The sequence below is a fragment of the Leptonotus elevatus genome, chromosome 11, assembly GCF_054856555.1.
Source record: "Leptonotus elevatus isolate MCC_2025b chromosome 11, RoL_Lele_1.0, whole genome shotgun sequence".
NCBI classification, from domain to species: Eukaryota; Metazoa; Chordata; class Actinopteri; order Syngnathiformes; family Syngnathidae; genus Leptonotus; species Leptonotus elevatus.
The window spans coordinates 1,401,980-1,421,979 of record NC_141249.1 but is presented as its reverse complement, the minus strand read 5'-3'; the positions used below and the strand labels follow the sequence as shown (position 1 = coordinate 1,421,979).

Sequence of the window (20,000 nt, the reverse complement as noted above, 5' to 3'; positions counted from 1 at the left end):
TGTTAAAATGACTCAAAATAACAAAGTGTAGGACTTGTGAATTGCTTGAGACTTGTTAGTCTAGACTCGGGACTTGTCAGTCTTGACTTGGGACTTGACTCGGGACTTGATGGCAAAGACTTGAGACTTACTTGTGACTTGCAAAACAATGACTTACTCCCACTTCTGTCATTGCCCATGTGAGCTTTGAAGTCCCCCAGAAAAACAAGTGAGTTCTCAGTGCGAGCGCTCTCCAGCACCCCGTGCAAGGACTTGTGAGTGCTGCTTGGTGCATAATCAAAAAACGTCCATCCCTGAAGACGGAGGCAGGCTACCCTCTCATCCTTCTGGAGTGAACCCCAATGTATACACAGTAAATTCTAGGGGTGTGAATTGCCTAGTACCTGGCAATTCGATCTGTATCACGATTCACAAGTCACGATTTGATTCGATACAGATTAATTCCGATACAAATCTATAAAACGATTATTGTAAAAACAAACAAAAAAAAACCTCTAATTTAGAAAATACTAATCAGTAAACCTGTACATGTACACTGTAAGATTTGTATGAAAATGTACTTCAGGCTTATGACTGAGCCACTGTATGTAACAAACAGGTTACAATTTGCTTCATGTTGAAATATTAGATTATTAAATTAAAATATTAAATTGGTTAATGTTACATGTATATAACATTCTACCATGCTTTAAGTGTGAACCTTAAGTAAGACGTTTTTTATTTATTTATATTTCCATCAAAAATTCATATTTAAACATTGATTTGAGTGCATATTGAAATGATACGATAATTGCTCGCTGTAATATCGCGATATATTGCCAAATCAATTATTATTTTTTTAGTTCCCCTAAATTCTGTACATTAAACTTTACTCTATTTCGATGGGACCAAATACTCAGTTTTAGAGTAATATTTAGTAGGGTTGAGCGAGTACAACACTTTCTGTATCCGTTCGACCATCTAAATGATCTGAATCTGTATTCGGTGTGGGCGTGGCATACACTGGAAATGGGGGTGGTTTAACCGGGGGTAGGGCTAACACAAATGGGTGGGGCTTTCATCAATACTAATTACTGTATTTTTTTTGTATGAAATTGAAAAAACAAAACAAAATTTAGTTTGAAATTTATATGGATCGATCAAAAGTTTTAATATAATTTGTTTATTTGAAAATTATTGACAAAACAGCTTAGTAAAGATTCAAATCAATGCTTTTGATCACAAAAAAGTTTTTATAAACAGAAAATGTATGTGTATGAATAAATATTTACAGAACAGTGAATTGAGATTCACTTTATTTTTTTAATCACAATAGTAAGGTAAATATTTAGAACATGTGTTTTTTTTATGCAGTGGGGGGGGTCTAACATATATTGATTCGTAGTGTGTTCAGCTGTGCATGTGTAGTGCTTTTACCAGCTAAATAAAAATTAACTTAGGCAGCCAGTGTGAGAGATTGACGCAACATGAACCAAGCTCTGCCTTGTCAAGTGTGTTGCGGCTGCAGAAAATTAAGGACCAATTAAGAGATAATTAATTACTGTCCGTGTGCCAGAAGGTGAAGCCGCACGGACAGATCCTCTCTCTCGCTCTCTGTGTGCCGCGGAGAGGGGAGAGTGGGCCGGCTTTCCTTTAGCACGGATATTAAGGAAGTCTATCTGTGTTATATTTGTATCCAGGATTTTTTTGTTATATGTACTGGATCCTCGTGTCGTACGAATATCACCTCTATTATTTACACTTTGAAGAAAGTAAAATAAAGAACTGGAAAAAAATAAATGTCACTTAAGGGTTGAGGAACGAGCTCAGGACCTTCAGATTGGGAGGGAGACGATCTACTCCCTGAGCTACGCAGCATATTGCTCGTGTCAGCTGGAATATTTGTAACTTCAAGAGACCAAAAACAATGTGTTTGGTCTCCTCTTGGATATAACGAAACAGTAGGAGGGGCATAGCGCAGGTGGTAATGTGGCAGTCTCGCAAGCTGAAGGTTGTGAGTTTGTTCCTCATTCCTTGAGTGACTTTTTTTCCAATTCTTTATTTTACTCACTTCCAAGTGTAAATATTACTCTAAAACTGAGTCTATTTGGTCCCACTCTAAACAGTCAAATACAGAATTTACTGTGGTAGGCACTGAGCCAGGGGACAGTCAATCTGCCCACACCTGCTTGACATCTCACCGGGGGCAACGCCAGAGCGAAAGAGTCCAACCTCACTCAACAGCTCAGGCTCTTTTCCTGCCAGAGAGGTGACATGCTACATACCTAGAGCCAGCTTGTAGATTGGCTCACCAAGGAATAAATAAGTAATTAACAATACTGCATAAATAAACGTTAATTAAATAAATAATATCAAATGTTATGTACGTAGCTGCCCTGGACGGGCTCCCCTCTATTGATCTACACTGATGTAACCTTTGTATTAGTTGTCATCATTTATTTTCATTCGGATGACTTGTCTTACACAATTGACATGTTTTTCTTTCGTAGTGGTTTTGGGGAAGCATTCAAATAGATGCTCGAGCTGGAGAGTCTATGTACCACTATGAAAAGGTAAGTTAACTGTATTTATTGTATGACTTTAACAATTTGTTCAATTACTGATTAATCTGTCAATTTTTTTTGATTAATTGCTAATTGAATAGAAGTAACATTTCCATCCCTTTATTAAAAAAAACAGGAAATGTCTTCAAATTGACAGTGCAGAAAAGTGCACAAACAGGATGCATGTACGTACATCTCAGAGGACTTATACTACTCACAAAAAGTTAGGGATATTTCAGGTGAAATTTATGAAAAATGTCAAAAGTTCACGCTATAGTGATATCATATCATGAAAGTAGCACATTTAAGTAGAAGGATGCACTGGTAATTTCCTCATCTCAAGCAATTCATTTAAATAAAAGTTAACATCAGTGGTGGGTACACCACAACAAAAAATTTCAACGTCTCAATAACTGGTCATGTGCCCTTGAGCATCAATTATAGCTCAACGACGACGTCTCATGTTGTTCACAAGTCCACTCATTGTCAGCTGAGGCATGGCATCCCTTTTCTTGAAGGGCAGCCCTCAGGTCATTGAGGTTCTTGGGTGCAGAGTTTCCAGCCTACACGGCGACTCAGCTGAACCCACAGGTTTTCAATAGGATTCAGGTCTGGAGAAAGTGCAGGCCATTCCATTTGCGGTACACCAGTCTCCAACAGCTGTTCCTTGATGATGCCACCTTGATGAGCTGGAGCATTGTCGTTTGTGAATTTTTCCATTAAGATCCTTGTCAGAGAACAGCAACTTGTGTAAAAAGTACTGAAACATTTAACTTTTGGACATGTGCATTCAAAAGCTTAGAGAAGGTCACATTAAGTTCACCTGTAAAGGCTTGAATGTATTTTAGGCTTGTCTGAAATTTCTCCTGAAAGCCAAATATCCCTAACTTTTTATGAGTTGTGTATATATTTGAATTATTTTGTTGTTGTTGTTAATATGAACCGTAACAATAGACGGGAGTGCACATAAAATTTTGGCATCAGTCCTCAAATGAGCACCAGAGGTTGTTGTTTGGGGCTCATTTTTTGTCCCCGACCCACCCACCTCATGGATGAACTTAGAGCTCCTCTATGTAGGAAATTTAATTGCCACATTTGGCTGAAAAATGGATGTGCACAATCCCTCCCTTCACATCCACTGACAGAGGGCAGGAAATTTGAACCCGAATCCCTATTTATATATATATATATATTCCTTTTGTCAATTCGAACGAGCGTCATGTATACACTTCATTCGGAATGGCGTCTCCCCAGAGCTTGTCTGCGAGGGGAGAACTTGTTTTTAAGTACTTGAAACTTTTGCTCAAGATGTTGCTTCAATAAAAGTGTTAATACTATCACAACTACTGTGCTAAATAACGAATTAACTCTTTATTTATAAAACACGCGATCAATATCAGTGTGTCCCGCGGCTGCAACGGGGCTGATCTTTTTTTTTTCTTTTTCTAAGAGCTCAGTATTGTTCATTCGGTAATTGTACCGATTTGACATGTCATCATCATTGCTCTCCTTTTTTTTATTTTTTTTTATTTTTATTTTTTTTTATTATTTTGTATGTGGGTGAGTATTTGTATGTGCGTGTGTGTATTCATTAGTTCACCAAAAACCTATTAAAAAATCCCATACCGTTCACCTAAACCGAACACCGCCGTCAGGAGACCCGAGGAATGACCAAAGAAAAGAAAGGAAAGTGAAATCCAGCACCGACTAGACACCACCCACCGGGCCACCAACCAGAGTCCTTCACCAACCCCAGAAACATCTAAATTCCAACAAATCAGGGAGACCTCAAGAGACCAAAGGAGAGACTGAGGAAAGGAAGGAAGGACAGACGGCCAACACGGCCCGCGCCCCCAACCCAACGCAGCAGGACGGGGCACTGCAGGCCCGCCAGGCACCCCACCGGTCCACAGCCCCCGCGCCCCCCATCCACCCCCGCCATCCACCCCAACCCAGCCCCAGCCACCCCCCACCCCCCACCCCCCACCCCGACCCCACCCCCACCAACCGGCCGGGGAGGAAGGGTGACGAGGGAGAAGGGACAGGGAGGCGGAGGGCAGACTGGGAGAGGCGAGGAGGGAGAGGCAGCAAGAGGGAGGAAGAGGGAGGGGAGAGGGAACCACGGGGCGGCCCACAGGCCCCGAACCGCGTCGCCTGGCCCAGAGCGACGGACCGCGCCGGAACGGCGCCGCCCCGGACACCAGGGAGAGCCCCGCAACACAGCACCCCCCAAGAGACCCAGGGAACGGCCAAGACGCAGCCGCCACCCAGCAGCCAACAGAGGGGCAGACCCGCCCACGCCCAGCCAGGGGGGGACAGCACCTATAGAATTAACCCACTGGCATGCAGTGAATCCGAATATTAACCCTTAGTGCCCATGGGAGGTGAATCTGCTCGATCCTGTTGGCAGCAACTGGGTTCCTGACTATAAAAACACAACCATTAGTTACAAATTGCCAAATACAGAAACATCAATATAAATTATCACGATGTGGTGGCTCTCGCTAACAGGCAGAATTAAGTAACCAGGTTTAGGTTAAAATATTCTATATACGTAGACCATGTTTCTATAAATTTTGATATTTGGTTTTTATTTGAGGCAGATATTTTTTCCATTAAAATGTGATTTACGAGGAGAATAGACCATTGGTCGATATTCAGAGTTTGTTTACTTTTCCAGTTAACAAGAATTGTTTTTTTTGCGATAGTAAGGGCTACAAGTGTAGATTGAAATTGTTTATGTGGTAAGTCAGTTGTTGTTAGGTCACCTAGCAAACACAAGTTTGGAGATAACAGTATCCCACAGTCCAAGATAGCGGAAAGTTTTTCTAAGACTTTAGTCCAGAAATACATAACCGGAGTACATAACCATAAAGCATGAAAATGGCTTTGGGAAGTGTCTGTAGTGTTTTGTAAACACTGGAGACAAATGTCGGAGTCTGAGTCCCATTTTCTTCATCATATATTGAGTAATGTATGTTCTATGAATAATTTTATATTGGCTAAGTTGTAAATTTGTGTGTTTTGTCATTTTAAAAATGTTTTCACAAACTTGAATCCAAAAGTCAGATTCCGAAGCTATAGACAAGTCTGTTTCTATTTTTGAGAGTTTTTTTGTTGTTGTCGGAGAAAGCTTGGTAATATCTTTAGCTAAAACAGGCGGTTGTAGCGTACCCCGAAGTGTTGGAATTTGTTTCTTTATCATACTTTTAACTTGCAGATAATGTAAAAATAAATCTGTTTTTTATTTTGTATTTTTGGAGCACAAGGATGTATATGATATAAACATATTATCTGAGAAGAGATGGTGGAGATGTGTAATTCCTTTCTGCTCCCACACACCTAAATAAAACGATTGGTTGTTAAGTTGAAAGTCGGGGTTATGCCATAGGGGAGAAAGCCCACAGGGCTCCATTTGGGCTTTTGTAATTTTGTAATAATGCCTTCCACCAGGCAGCCAGGGTGGCGGAAATCATTGGGTTCTTAAAACAATTATGTCGCTTAATCGATGTTGTAATAAAGAGTAAATCTAGAAGTCTAAGGTTATTACAATCCTTCTGTTCTAGTTCCAGCCAACAGTTAGTATCTCTGTTGGGTTGTGCCCATAAAATGATATATTGTAGCTGGTTAGCTATATAGTAGTGCATAAAATTTGATTTATTTTTCTGAAGAGTAGATAGACTAATCTTTGCTTCTTTTTTTTTTATTCCAGTAAAATTTTGTAACAGCCGAGTCCAACAACTGGAACCAGTTAGCCGTAAATTTAAACGGAATCATTGAGAAAAAATTGTTTATTTTGGGTAAAACTTTCATTTTAATGGTGGCTATTCGTCGTATTAGAGAAATAGGAAGATTATTCCAGCGCTCCAAGTAACTATAAATGCTATCCAGAAGTGGAGTAAAGTTTAAATGAATTAAATCAGTTAATTTAGGTGAGATTTTTATGCCTAAGTATTTTAAATTACCTATAGGAAATGAGTAGTGTGGGTCCTGGCTTGCAGGGTTCCAAGAATTTTCTGTAATAGGTAGTAGTGTTGATTTTGTCCAGTTAATAGAATAATCTGATAAATGTGAGAATTTAGCTATTAAGTTAAATACTTCCCCTAACGAAATAGCAGGCTTTTCTAAATAAAGAAAAATATCATCGGCATATAGATTAATTTTATGTTCTGTTACCCCAGAGTGAATTCCTTAAATCCTTCTTTCCTGGCGTATGGCTAATGCAAGCGGTTCAATAAATATTGCAAATAATAAAGGGGACAGTGGGCATCCCTGTCTTGTGCCTCTCTGTAGAGTAAAACTCTGAGATATAATCCCATTAGTAGTAACTATCTTTAGGAGCATCATATAATACTGACACCCAGTGAATAAATGATTTCCCAAAGCCAAATTTATTTAAAACAGCAAAGAGAAAGGACCAGTTAACTTTGTCGAAAAAAGCTTTTTCTGCATCCAATGATATAACAACTGCCTTTTTATCATGCCGCTGTGACATGCTAATAAGGTTAAAGAGCCTCCTAATATCATTAGTAGAGTGACGATCTTTAATAAAGCCTGTTTGGTCGCTATGAATGTTTGTCGGGATTACTGTTTCTAGTCTAGATGTGAAAGCCTTAGTGATAATTTTAATATCAGTGTTAATTAGTGAAATCGGACGGTAACTTGATGGAAGGGTGGGGTCTTTTTCTGGCTTTAATAAAAGTTTAATTGCTGCTGTATTCATGTGTGGGCGTATGTGACCGTTAGTTTTAATTTCTGTTACTACTCTTAAGAATAGTGGAGCAAGCATTAACCAGAAGTGCTTAAAAAATATAGCCGGATAACCATCCGGGCCAGGTGCTTTGCCATTAGGCATACTATCTAGAGCACTGTACAACTCGTTTATAGTAAGTGGCGCATCTAACATATCTTTATATTCAGTAGTTAACTGAGGTATATTTAAGCTACTGAGGAATGCCTCAATATGCTCTGGGTTAGGCTTGTTAGTTTCTGAGTATAGGTTGTGATAATAGTTATACTTTTTTAAATTAATTTCTTCTGGTGATTGTGTACATTCACCAGTTGTCCCTTTAATAGCCGATTGCGTTGAAGTTGATTTGCAAGAAATTTACCTGATTTGTTATTATATTCAAAGTAGTTGTATCTCAATTGTTGTATTATGAAGTCTTTTTAGTTAGCATATTGTCTAACTGTATTTTTATATTTTGTAAGTCAGTCCATATTTGGTTATTTGGGTTTATTGCGTACTCATCCGTCAGTTGTTTAATTTTATCTTCCAAGTCTTTTTCTAATTTTTGATCCTGTTTCTTTTTATAAGATGAATATGATATAATTTTACCTCTAATTACTGCTTTCCCAGCTTCCCAGAGAAGAGATGGAGATAGGTCTGGAGAGTCATTTATTTCCAAAAAGTCTGCCCACTCTTTTATTATAATTTTGTCAAATTCTGCGTCGTTTAGCAGTGAGATGTTAAAACGCCATGTCGGTCGTGGTTTAAAGGTATGATCAACTTGTAGGGAAAGGGAGACTGGTGCATGGTCGCTAATAATAATAGGATGTATTTTTGTAACAGTTTTATCAGCAATCGAGTTATTTGTAAGAAAAAAATCAATTCTTGAAAAAGACCGGTGCACAGCGGAAAATAAGTTAAATTCCTTATTTGGGGTTTTAAGTCTCCAGCTGTCGACGAGGCCAAAATTATCCATATATTCCCCTATTACTTTAGTAGATTGTAATCGCCTTATACATGTTGTATTATTAGAACGATCTATTAATGGATTTAAGACTGTGTTAAAGTCTCCTCCAATAATAATAGTAGAGTTTGCTGCTAATTTAAACAGCTGAGAGAAAAATTCATGGAAAAAGGCCGGATCATCATTATTAGGGGCATATAAATTACCAAATGTATATATTTTATTAGATATAGTCACCTGAATAATAATGTATCGGCCCTCTGGGTCTGTTATTGTATTATTTAGAGTAAAGAATAAATTCTTATGAGTATACAGACTCCTCTTTGTCTACTGTTATAAGGGGCAGAGTACGCTTGGCTAAAATTCTTAATTCAATAAGTAATTTTTCTTCAGATTTTTGTAGGTGGGTTTCTTGTAGGAGGCAAATATCTGCTTTTAATTTTAAGAGATGGTCTAAAGTTTTTATTCTTTTAGCCTGTGAGCGAGCGCCACAAACATTCCAGGAAACCAGAACTAATGTATGCATACAAACAATATAAACTCAGTCCTGTGTATATATCTTTATAGGCCATTTGTCAATACTGGCATGTTATAGGATAGAATCAAAGTGGTTAGGTGATTTATGTAATTTGTGTAAAATATGAGGTAACGTGTAAGTAAATATAACAGTGAAAAAACGGGTAGGGAGGTGAAAGTGAAGGAAATTAGCGGGGGATTAAAAATAACAATACACCAGTAACTGGTAACCTAAGCGAGATTTTTTGTATAAATATACTTTAGATCAGTGGTTCTTAACCTCGAGGCACCGAACCCCACCAGTTTCATATGCTCATTCACCGAACCCTTCTTTAGTAAAAGATAAAATATGATTTCTTTTACTGGTGCACGAAATGAATTGTGCATTCATATCACCTTGTTCAAATAACAAAACCAACACAGTGCATGAACTCAAAACAACTTACCTCAGTGTGACTTCTGCTGTTGCCTTTGAGAGACCAGTTCAGATATGCGTGGCTTCACCTTGGAAAGTGCCAGTCTCATGTCATTTTCACAGCAAAGTCTGTTCCTTTTCTTAGTTTTTATGTCCAGCATCCTCGAAAACGATTGCTCACAAAGATATGTTGTAACAAATGGTACAAAAAAATCCAGGGCTTTCTTAGCAATAACTGGATACTTTTCCATTTGTTGGCACCAAAACGTTGAGAGCGTTGTTGTTCTGAAGAGTTGCTGTTGAACCTCGCTCTGCTGAAGTTCAATGATTTCGTCGAGGTATTCATCATTGACATCTGCTGTCTCAATAGCAAACGTGAACGGCTGTCTCACCCATGCTGGATATGATGCTCTTGTAGGGAAGTATCCATCGAGAGACTTCGCAAGCTCATTTAAGTGCGTGGCAATTGTTTGCTTCAGTTCCATGGGTACAGATATGTCTCAAAGTTCACACACATCTTCGATCTTACTTACACAGTCGTCCAGAAGGGGGAAGTTTGCGAAGTTGTTGGTCTCTGCTCGTCGTTTCCATAACGGTAACTTTTTTTGAAAAGCCTTCAGGTTTTCTTCTGCTTCCATTATGTTAACTCCACCACCCTGCATCTGCTGATTTAGATGATTGAGAGCTGCAAATATATCAGCCATGTATGCTAAAATGAGAATGAACTCAGAATCTTTGAAGCAATCTGCATGACAATGTTGGTGCTCTTGCAAAAACTGGGCTAATTCCACACGCATGGCAAAAACACGATTCAGCACCTGTCCCCGGGATAACCACCGAACATTCGAATGGTAAAGAAGTACCTCGAATTCAGAGCCCATTTCTTTACACAGCTCACTGAAGATGCGGTGCCTCAGAGCACTATTTCGCACATAGTTCACACATTCCACTACAATTTTTAATACTTCTGCCAGTTTGGGCGGCAAGGTTTTTGTTGCCAACGCATGCCTGTGCAGAATGCAATGCGTAACAATGATGTGCGGTGCATCGGCTTTTACTAGCGCACCAAAACCAGACTTTCTTCACAGCATCACTGGAGCTCCGTCCGTACAAAATTTTGTTGAGTTATTAATTTAAATGCACCTTTTCAAAAATGATGTTAAATAGGTGGTCACTGACTCACTAATCAGAAAAACAAAATTAAGCAATGTCAGTAAAGGAAAAAGGGATGTTGCCCTATAGTCTAGGTACAGTAGGTCAAAGTCTGAAAAGGAAAATATCATAAAACTCTTATTAAAATAAAATAACACTACCTCTGTCTGCCCTTCTGAAAAAATGGTGAGACACATTTATGGCAAAGCAGCATCACCCAAAGAATGCACATCTATTTTGTAAACCTTGGAACATTTTTACTGAACATCATAAATAACTTTTTAAAACAAAGGCTGACAACTCAAGTCGGGTGAAGTGCAGAACTGCATAACAAATAAAATCTCAAAATTACTCAAAAATACTTACTTACTTACTCTCTCCATCACACTTTACAGATTTTTTTGTCAAAAAAACCCAGCATGTTCACCTTTCACGGTTTTAGACCACAGACATGTGACAACATTGCCACGAGCACTAAAAAAATCTCTTTGATGGCGAACTGGTGCCTGGTATGCACAAAAATTTACGAGCCACTTTGCTCAGCCATGGAAAGGTGGCATTTTCCATCAGGCCAGTAGATCTTCCTCTCCATCAATAGTAGGAGTCATCAGGTAGTTGTCCACTTTAGCTTTAATGGCATCCTCCAACTTCATAGTGGAAGAAGGTGGAGGGGACAGCCTTACTCTTGAAGAAGCTGCTCAGTGTGACTGCTTTCCCTTTTTTGTGGTTGATGCGGATGGCCTGGGGCATAACATCTGTAGCGCTGACACAAGCCCGTTTTCCCTGCTAAACACGGCGAAAAAAGCTGTAAAAGTTTTGAAGTTAAGTTTTGATGTAATAACTACGTAAAAAAATAAATAAAAGCCAATCGGTGTAATACAAATATCACTTAAACTGATATGGCATTTTGTATTAGAAACTATTTAAAGAAACCGTACTAGTTACCGTTCGTGACAGTATTTCCATTTCCATCGTCAGTCTTTCTTTCATATACAGGACCATCTCTGCACTTATGTAGCCTTGAATCCAGGATCAAGGAACAAAGTAATGTCCAGAAGCTCCTGTATAGATGGGTCACTGTATTTATTTTCACTGTAGCCAAGAACTCTTGACTTGATTTCCTTGGCAAGATTGGTGTGCTCAACAGTGTGGAGCAGTGGCTTCAGGTACGACACACTTACGTAGTGTTCACCGGACAGGGCATCTGTGAACTCCTGAAGAGGACCAAGGGCATTTATTGACTTAAGGACATCGGTGTCCTGCCAAGTTGGGACCAGGTGGCGTGTTTTCTTGTCTTCAGACAGAACCTGAGACAAAGCCTTGCTCTGCTCCAACACCCTCTCAATATTTTTTTGCCTTGAGTCCCATCTTATTGGACACACTGTAATAAGTGAGTGCTCCGGCAAATTTAAAATGATTTTTGTGCTGTTTTCAATGCAGTCTACTTTTTCCAGCTATACGAGAAAACACTCTTGTGTCATGTTCAACAGCATTTTCTGGACAGACAGGAAAAAAAAAAGAAAAAGAAAAGAACATTAACTTCTAATGTGCATTAGAGGTTGAAAATGTAATGCTAATCATGGTACATTTTGCAAGGTTGTTTGTTCTCTTAAACAATAATAGAAAACAACAACATTGTAGACAAGGACAAATCACTAATCAAAAGTACATAACATTATTTACCATCTATCTTATATTGATGGTAAATAATAATAATAATATCTAGAAAAATCTCAGCAAAAATTTGAGGACTGCTGACTCTTGCAAGGTGGAAAGCCGCATGTAGTACTTGTAGCAATAGTAGCAGTAAGTAGGACTTGTTGTAGTCGTACTTGTAGTTGTAGTAATTTTAGTAGTACTCAAATGGTTAAGTGGCCGCCGCGACGGGGCGAGAATCCTTGTCGTACCTATATCAATTGGCCAGAATCCTCGGCGTACCTAATCAATTGGTCAAGATGGCCGCCGTCCTGGGTGGGCCGGGGGTTGGTGGTGGATGTATAATGCTAAGCCAACTGAAATAATGCTAATGCTAAGATAATAGCCAGGAATTGGCTAATGACCACTGCTGGTTATATACTGGGGTGAGTGTGATGTTACATATCACGTGTTAGCATAGGATGCTAAGCTAATGCTAATAGCCAGAAAGTGGCTAATGAACCTAATTGTTATGTCCTGGGTTAATGCTGATGTCACATATTACGTGTTAGCTTAGCATGCTAAGTGTGTCACTGTATTTATTTTGCTAAGCTAATGCTAAGCTAATGCAAATAGCCATGAAGTGGCAAATTACCCCTACTGGGTATACCCTACTGGGTATATCCTGGGTCATGGTGATGTCACATATCACGTGTTAGCTTAGCAAGCTAAGCTAATGCTAAGCTAATGCTAAAAGCCAGGAAGTGGCTAATGACCCATACTAGGTGTATCCTGGGGCCATGCTGATGTTAGCTTAGCATGCTAAGCTAATGCTAATAGCCAGGAAATGGCTAATGACGTGACTATCTATAACCTGGGGCCATGTTGATGTCATATAACACATTAGCTTAGCATGCTAAGATAATGTTAATAGCAAGTAATGGATAATGACCCCTAACGGTTTATCCTGGGGTCATGCTGATGTCATATATCAAGTGTTTGCTTAGCATGATAAGCTAATGATAATGTCAAATCTGCTATCAGGCCCACCTGGCACCTCACCGGCCCACAGCCCCCGCTCCCCCCACGAAAATTGGGAGCAGGGCAGCAGAGAGAGGGGGAGGAGGAGGAAGGGTGACTAGGGAGAAGGGACCGGGAGGCGGAGGATAGGCTGGGAGAAGCGAGGAGGGAGAGGCAGCAAGGGAGACGAAGGGGGAGGGGAGGGAGCCACGGGGCACCCCGAAGGCCCACAGGCCCCGAACCGCGTCGCCGGGTCCGGAGCGACGGACCGCGCTGGGGCACCAGGGAGAGCACCGCAACGCAGCACCCCCCAAGAGACCCAGGGAACGGCCAAGACGCAGCCGCCACCCAGCAGCCAACAGAGGGGCAGTGCCAGGGGGGACAGCACCTATAAAGTTAACCCACTGGCGTGCAGTGATTCCGAATATTAACCCTTAGTGCCCATTGGAAGTAATCTTGAGGAGTTGGTGACTGTAAGGTGTCATTTGATGTGGTCTGCTCGATCCTGCTGGCAGCAACTGGGTTCCTGACTATAAAAACACAACCATTAGTTACAAATTGCCAAATACAGAAACAGCAATATAAGTTATCGCAATGTGGTAGCTCTCGCTAACAGGCTGAATTAAGTAACCAGATTTAGATTAAAATATTCTATTTACGTAGACCATGTTTGTATAAATTTTGATTTTGGTTTTTATTTGAGGCAGATATTTTTTCCATGAAAATGTGATTTATGAGGAGGTTAGACAGACTATTGGTCGATATTCACAGTTTGTTTATTTTTTCAGTTAACAAGAATTGTTTTTTTTAGCAATAGTAAGGGCTAAGGTTGTAGATTGAAATTGTTTACGTGGTAAGTCAGTTGTTGTTTGGTCACCTAACAAACACAAGTTTGGAGATAACAGTATCCTACAGTCCAAGATAGCGGAAAGTTTTTCTAAGACTTTAGTCCAGAAATACATAACCGGAGTGCATAACCATAAAGCATGAAAATAAATGTCTGCAGTGTTTTGTAAACACTGGAGACAAATGTCAGAGTCTGAGAGTCCCATTTTCTTCATCATATATTTAGTAATATATGTTCTATGAATAATTTTATATAAATAAGTTTTCACAAACTTTAGTCCAAAAGTCAAATTCCGGAGCTATAGACAATTCTGTCTCCCATTTCGAGATGGCTAATACATTTTATCTGTATACGAAAGTAACTTATATATTTTTGAGAGGTTTTTTTATTGTTGTCGGAAAAAGTCTTGTAATTTCTTTAGCTAAAACAGGCGGTTGGAGGGTATCCCGAAGTGTTGGAATTTGTTTCTTTATCATATTCATTTAGATAATGTCAAAACTTTCCGTTTTTTATTTTGTATTTTTGGAGCGAAGATGTATATGATATAAACATATTATCTGAGAAAAGATGGTGGAGATGTGTAATTAAAAATGATTGGTTGTTAAATTGAAAGTCGGGGTTATGCCATAAGGGAGAAAGCCTGCAGGGCTCCAACTGGGCTTTTGTAATTTCTAGTACCTTCCACCAGGCGGTCAGGGTGGCGGAAATCATTGGGTTTTTAAAACAATTGTGTCGCTTAATCGATGTTGTAATAACGAGTAAATCTAAAAATCTGAGGTTATTACAATCCTTCTGTTCTATTTCCAGCCAACAGTTAGTATCTCTGTTGGGTTGTACCCATAGAATGATATATTGTAGCTGGTTAGCTATATAGTAGTGCATACAATTTGGTGCCTCTAGACATCCTTTGGATTTACTCTTCTGAAGAGTAGATAGATTAATCTTAGCTTTTTTCTTTTTTATTCCAGTAGAATTTTGTAACGGCCGAGTCCAACGACTGGAACCAGTTAGACGTAGGTTTAAATGGAATCATTGAGAAAAAATAATTTATTTTGGGTAAAACTTTAATTTTAATGGTGGCTATTTGACCTATTAGAGAAATGGGAAGATTATTCCAGCATTCCAAGTCACTGTAAATGCTATCCAGAAGTGGAGTAAAGTTTAAATGAATTAAATCAGTTAATTTAGGTGAGATTTTTATGCCTAAGTATTTTAAATTACCTATAGGAAATGAGTAGTGTGGGTCCTGGCTTGCAGGGTTCCATGAATTTTCTGTCGTTCGACAAGGACAAAATGCAGATGTTAAAATAAAAACATCTTTTGGTTGTCAAATGAGTCATTTTGTAAAAATAAAATAAATAAATTGAATCAAAAATTGGAACTGAAAATAAGAAATTTAATCAAATTGGGCTTGACTGAATCATTACGTTACATCCCTAGTTAGGTCTCCAGTTGTTCACTTGCATGAGACAATGTCCTCTTCAATTTGGCTACTTTCAGCAGAACAAGAAATTGCGGTTTTAAAGTGTTCAGTGATTCTTGATCCTTGGGATATTTTAGAGACATGTTATTTAGAGTGGACACCAGGGAACTCTATTACATGTGCGAAAATGCACTAATTATGTATCCTTTAAAGTATGCCAACATTAATATCGAACAAAACCACTTTTGAAATTATATAACTGAAAATATTCTGTGATTATGTTTATTTAAATGTTTCTGTTTTACACTGTGTTTTGTGTTAAATTGTGTTTTCAAAAGTGCAAGAATAATTGTTGTCTTCATGTCACAATGGAAAGCCCTTTTTCCCGATTATGTGTTTAAATTTACATTAACACCTTTCTGTAGTGTCTTCTTTAGTCTCTTTACAATGGACTTCGTCTTTACAGTTAACATAGATTTAGTTTTTTATATTTTTTCTTGTTCCTCAGAATGTCAGCCCGGCCATGAAGAAAGCAGTGTCCCTTCTCTCCCTCTCGACCCCCACTAATAACCGCAAGCGTCGGTATTTAAGGGATACGCTTGCTCAGTTCACAAAGGAGACAGAGATATTGCCCTTCCCGCTGCCCCCTAAAAGGCCATCAGCAGAACATTCGATGTCTCTGGGCTCCTTGCTAGACATCACATTCACACCTGACACATTTGCAGGTATGTAAAGTAAAAGTACATTTACTTTGTATAGGTATGTTTTGAAAAGTGAGTTGGCACTGGGTCATAATACCTCTTAGCCAATGTGGTTAATAGTGTTGCTACAATATTAAAATCTTTGATACAATACCTCAATTCAACACAAGTTTATTCGTAAAGCACTTTAAAAATGTGTTTTAAGATTAGTTTTAAAAGTGGATAGAGAGGGGGTTTGTCTAACATTAAGCAGAGGTCATCCCAAAGTGAGAGATCAGCAACGGAAAAGACTCGACCCCAATGAGCCCTCACTTAGTCCTCAGTACTGATTTGGAAGGCCGCTCCTCAAATTTACGAGGTGCCGGAGGAGGTTGAAGGAGCATCGATGATTGATTTTTTGAGTGCTTTGCTTAAGAAACATCTCAGACAACATGGAGCTCCATTACAGCAGGCACATCGAGCACTATGACATCAACAGCTTCTTGTTCGATCATTGTCAATTTTCTGAAGTTCTACGTTAACTCATTCAAACCCAAAAACGTGTAAATAAGTTTTTTACTACTTTGTCATTCACTCCCCAAAACGTATTTGTACATTTTTTAATGTTTTTTATTTTTTATGCTAGAGCATAGGTGTCAAACTCCGGTCCTCGAGGGCCGCAGTCCTGCAGGTTTTGGAGGTTTCTCGCTTCCAACACAAGCTGATTCCAATCAGCAGGATCGTTATAAGGCTTATGCAGAGCTTGCTGATGAGCTGATCATATATCATCAATGTTGGAGAAGGGAAACATCCAAAACCTGTAGGACTCCGGCCCTCGAGGATTTGCTAGAGCATATAGAAGGCTTTGATACAGCTTCTGACATGAAGAGGTCGCTTGAAGTAGTAGTTATTACAAAAAACGGCCAGCAGGTGGCAGCAGAGTATAAGAACTCAGCCAGGGCCATGTTGCAACAACCTCTTTTTGCCAGTGTTTTCAACAGGTTTGTGAATAACTTAGCTATATTCTAAAGCTAATTGCTGCAAAACAAAAATATATAAACATATACAAATATACTTTTTTTTTCCTGATGAAAGAAGAGACTCTAATCGTTCTTCAGTAAAACAGCCGGGAGCGAAGGGGGTTACTTCAGTGAAAATGGCAGTTAAGGAGATGATCCTTAAGTAAACATGGAAAAGATTGAACTCAACGGCAGGAGAATTTACTTTGACAACAATTACATAGCTAACGTCATGGAAAAGCAGTCGATAAAAGCAGTATTGAAACAAAAGGGCATTCGCTTTCAACGCTGTACACGAAGATGTGAGTGCACTGAGACACAGGACTTCGAATCTACGAAAATGCGGACGAAGCGACCAAGGATGTGACCAAACGTGCCTTTGAGGTAACCACAACTGCAAAGGAGGCTACAACTACAAGGAAGAACACGGCAGCAGCTGTAGAGGAGCATTTGAAGGAGGTGTTGCCATGGAAGCTGTTGGGTTCATTCAACCGTTCCGTTCCGTCTTCAATTCCGCTTATCCGGGGTCGGGTCGCGGGGGCAGCAGCTTTAGCAGGGAAGCCCAGACTTCCCTCTCCCCAGCCACTTCAGCCAGCTCCTCCGACGGGATCCCAAGGCGTTCCCAGGCCAGCCGAGAGACGTAGTCTCTCCAGCGTGTCCTGGGTCGTCCCCGGGGCCTACCGCCGGTAGGACATGCCCGGAACACCTCCCCAGGGAGGCGTCCAAGAGGCATCCGAACCAGATGCCGGAGCCACCTCAACTGGCTCCTCTCAACATGGAGGAGTAGCGGCTCGACACTGAGTCCCTCCCGGATGACCGAGCTTCTCACCCTATCTTTAAGGCCGTGGAACAGTGGACCAGCTCTACACCCTCAGCAGGGTCCTCGAAGGTGCGTGGGAGTTCGCCCAACCAGTCCACATGTGCTTTGTGGACTTAGAGAAGGCGTTTGACCGTGTCCCTCGGGGAGTCCTGTGGGGGGTGCTTCGGGAGTATGGGGTACCGAGCCCCCTGATACGGGCTGTTCGGTCTCTGTACGACCGATGTCAGAGTTTGGTCCGCATTGCCGGCAGTAAGTCACATTCGTTTCCTGTGAGGGTTGGACTCCGCCAAGGTTGCCCTTTGTCACCGATTCTGTTCATAACTTTTATGGACAGAATTTTTAGGCGTAGCCGAAGCGTTGAGGGGGTCCGGTTTGGTGGCCTCAACATTGCATCTCTGCTTTTTGCAGATGATGTGGTGCTGTTGGCTTCTTCAAGCCGTGATCTCCAGCTCTCACTGGAGCGGTTCGCAGCCGAGTGTGAAGCGGTTGGGATGAAGATCAGCACCTCCAAATCAGAGACCATGGTCCTCAGTCGGAAAAGGGTGGAGTGCCCTCTCCGGGTCGGGGATGAGATCCTGCCCCAAGTGGAGGAGTTCAAGTATCTTGGGGTCTTGTTCACGAGTGAGGGTATGTTAGAGCGGGAGATCGACAGGCGGATCGGTGCAGCGTATGCAGTGATGCGGACGCTGTATCGGTCCGTTGTGGTGAAGAAGAAGCTGAGCCGAAAGGCAAAGCTCTCGATTTTACCAGTCGATCTACGTTCCTGCCTTCACCTATGGTCACAAGCTGTGGGTCGTGACCGAAAGAACAAGATCCCGGATACAAGCGGCCGAAATGAGTTTCCTCCGCAGGGTAGCCAGGCTCTCATTCAACCTAGAACATTTAATAAAGAGACACGGAAGGAAGACGAGATATAGGCTCGCGAGGAGAAACAAGCAAATCACAACTCCTGCCTTTTCTGACACACTGTCGTTTCTCCTCCATTTATTGGGTTGACCTACCACATGGACATTACTGCTCGAAGAGGTTTGGGGAATCACGTAGCAGCAATGTGACAATCATTTACAAAAAGTCGTTACACAGGCAACAATGCAGACATCCTTTAACACTAAAAGCTTCTCAACCATCCGGCCATTTGTCTTGTGATGATGGCACATTTCCTGTCTTTGTGTTGAAGCTTCGTGACTGCAAGTCGTGACTCCAACTCGCACAGTTCAAACAGAGGTCACAATGTTGAATACATTCTTTGCAATTGATAAAAGACTAAATATGGGATAATTAAGATACATTAATCTAAGCGGTCTGACACACTGGATACAACAGCACAACGCGCTAAGGAGAAGCTCACTGAGTTTAGACGTCATCAACAGCCATAGTGTCTGACAAATGAATAAGTGGAGCAATTTATTATTTATTATGTTTTGATGTTGAGTTTTTGATGCAGAGTTTTTTGTACTGATGGTGGTACGTATTTTCAGTTTGAATATTTTTATTTAAAAAAACATTTGAGAAGGAAAATAATTATATTTTCTATTATTATTTTAAATGTATCCATTTATTTTTTTCTTCATTTCACTCTTATTTTGTTTGATAAAAGGTTACTAATGTTTTTGAAAGGACACATACTTGTGGCTTGCGTCCCATGGCCACCCACGTATTACAGGAACTTATGACCAGAATTATTAATTTAGAGTAACTGATAGAGGAAATTGCGTGTAAGAAGTTTAATGTCGGACTTTTGTAGTCGATCTCCAGTTTTGGGGAATACTAGGTGGGGACCCTCAGGCTTGAAGTTTCTTGCCCCCCTCCCATCAACAGGAAACAACAGGGTTGGCAAAATCAAAAGTTTTAATGTTTTGTGAATGTTTAAATGTTCATGTGTTTTTTATGTTTTGAGGTTTTGATTGCAATCTAAAGTGATGATGGGATGTGACGTTACATAACATAAGAATAACGGAACGGAAATGACTACGAGAACCAAGACTATACCACCACCAAAAGCTACAGAAATGGAGCCGTGGCGGGGCTAAAGTAACATCCCTTAAAGGCCTGCGGATCCATCAAGGCAGGAGAAAGTGTTTGGAAGCATTGGAGCAGGGAACTCTCATCAACCACTACTTCTTGCAACGTAAGCTGAGTCGGTCGAGTGATGTTCAGCAGCAGAATCAAGCCCACAGACTGCAAAACATCAATCTCCCTGTCCCAGAGGAGGAGGTACAACCAGACACAGAAGAGGT

The 20,000-nt window shown here is 40.4% G+C and overlaps 1 protein-coding gene across 1 annotated transcript in view; it reads left to right on the top strand.

Moving 5' to 3' along the window:
• ect2 (epithelial cell transforming 2) overlaps positions 1 to 20,000 on the top strand; it is a 191,484-nt gene that overhangs the window by 23,311 nt on the left and 148,173 nt on the right. Inside the window, exons 4-5 of the mRNA XM_086088432.1 lie at positions 2,490 to 2,552; positions 15,753 to 15,969. Coding sequence (XP_085944558.1) covers positions 2,490 to 2,552; positions 15,753 to 15,969 — 280 coding nt within the window. The remainder of the gene's footprint in view (positions 1 to 2,489; positions 2,553 to 15,752; positions 15,970 to 20,000) is intronic.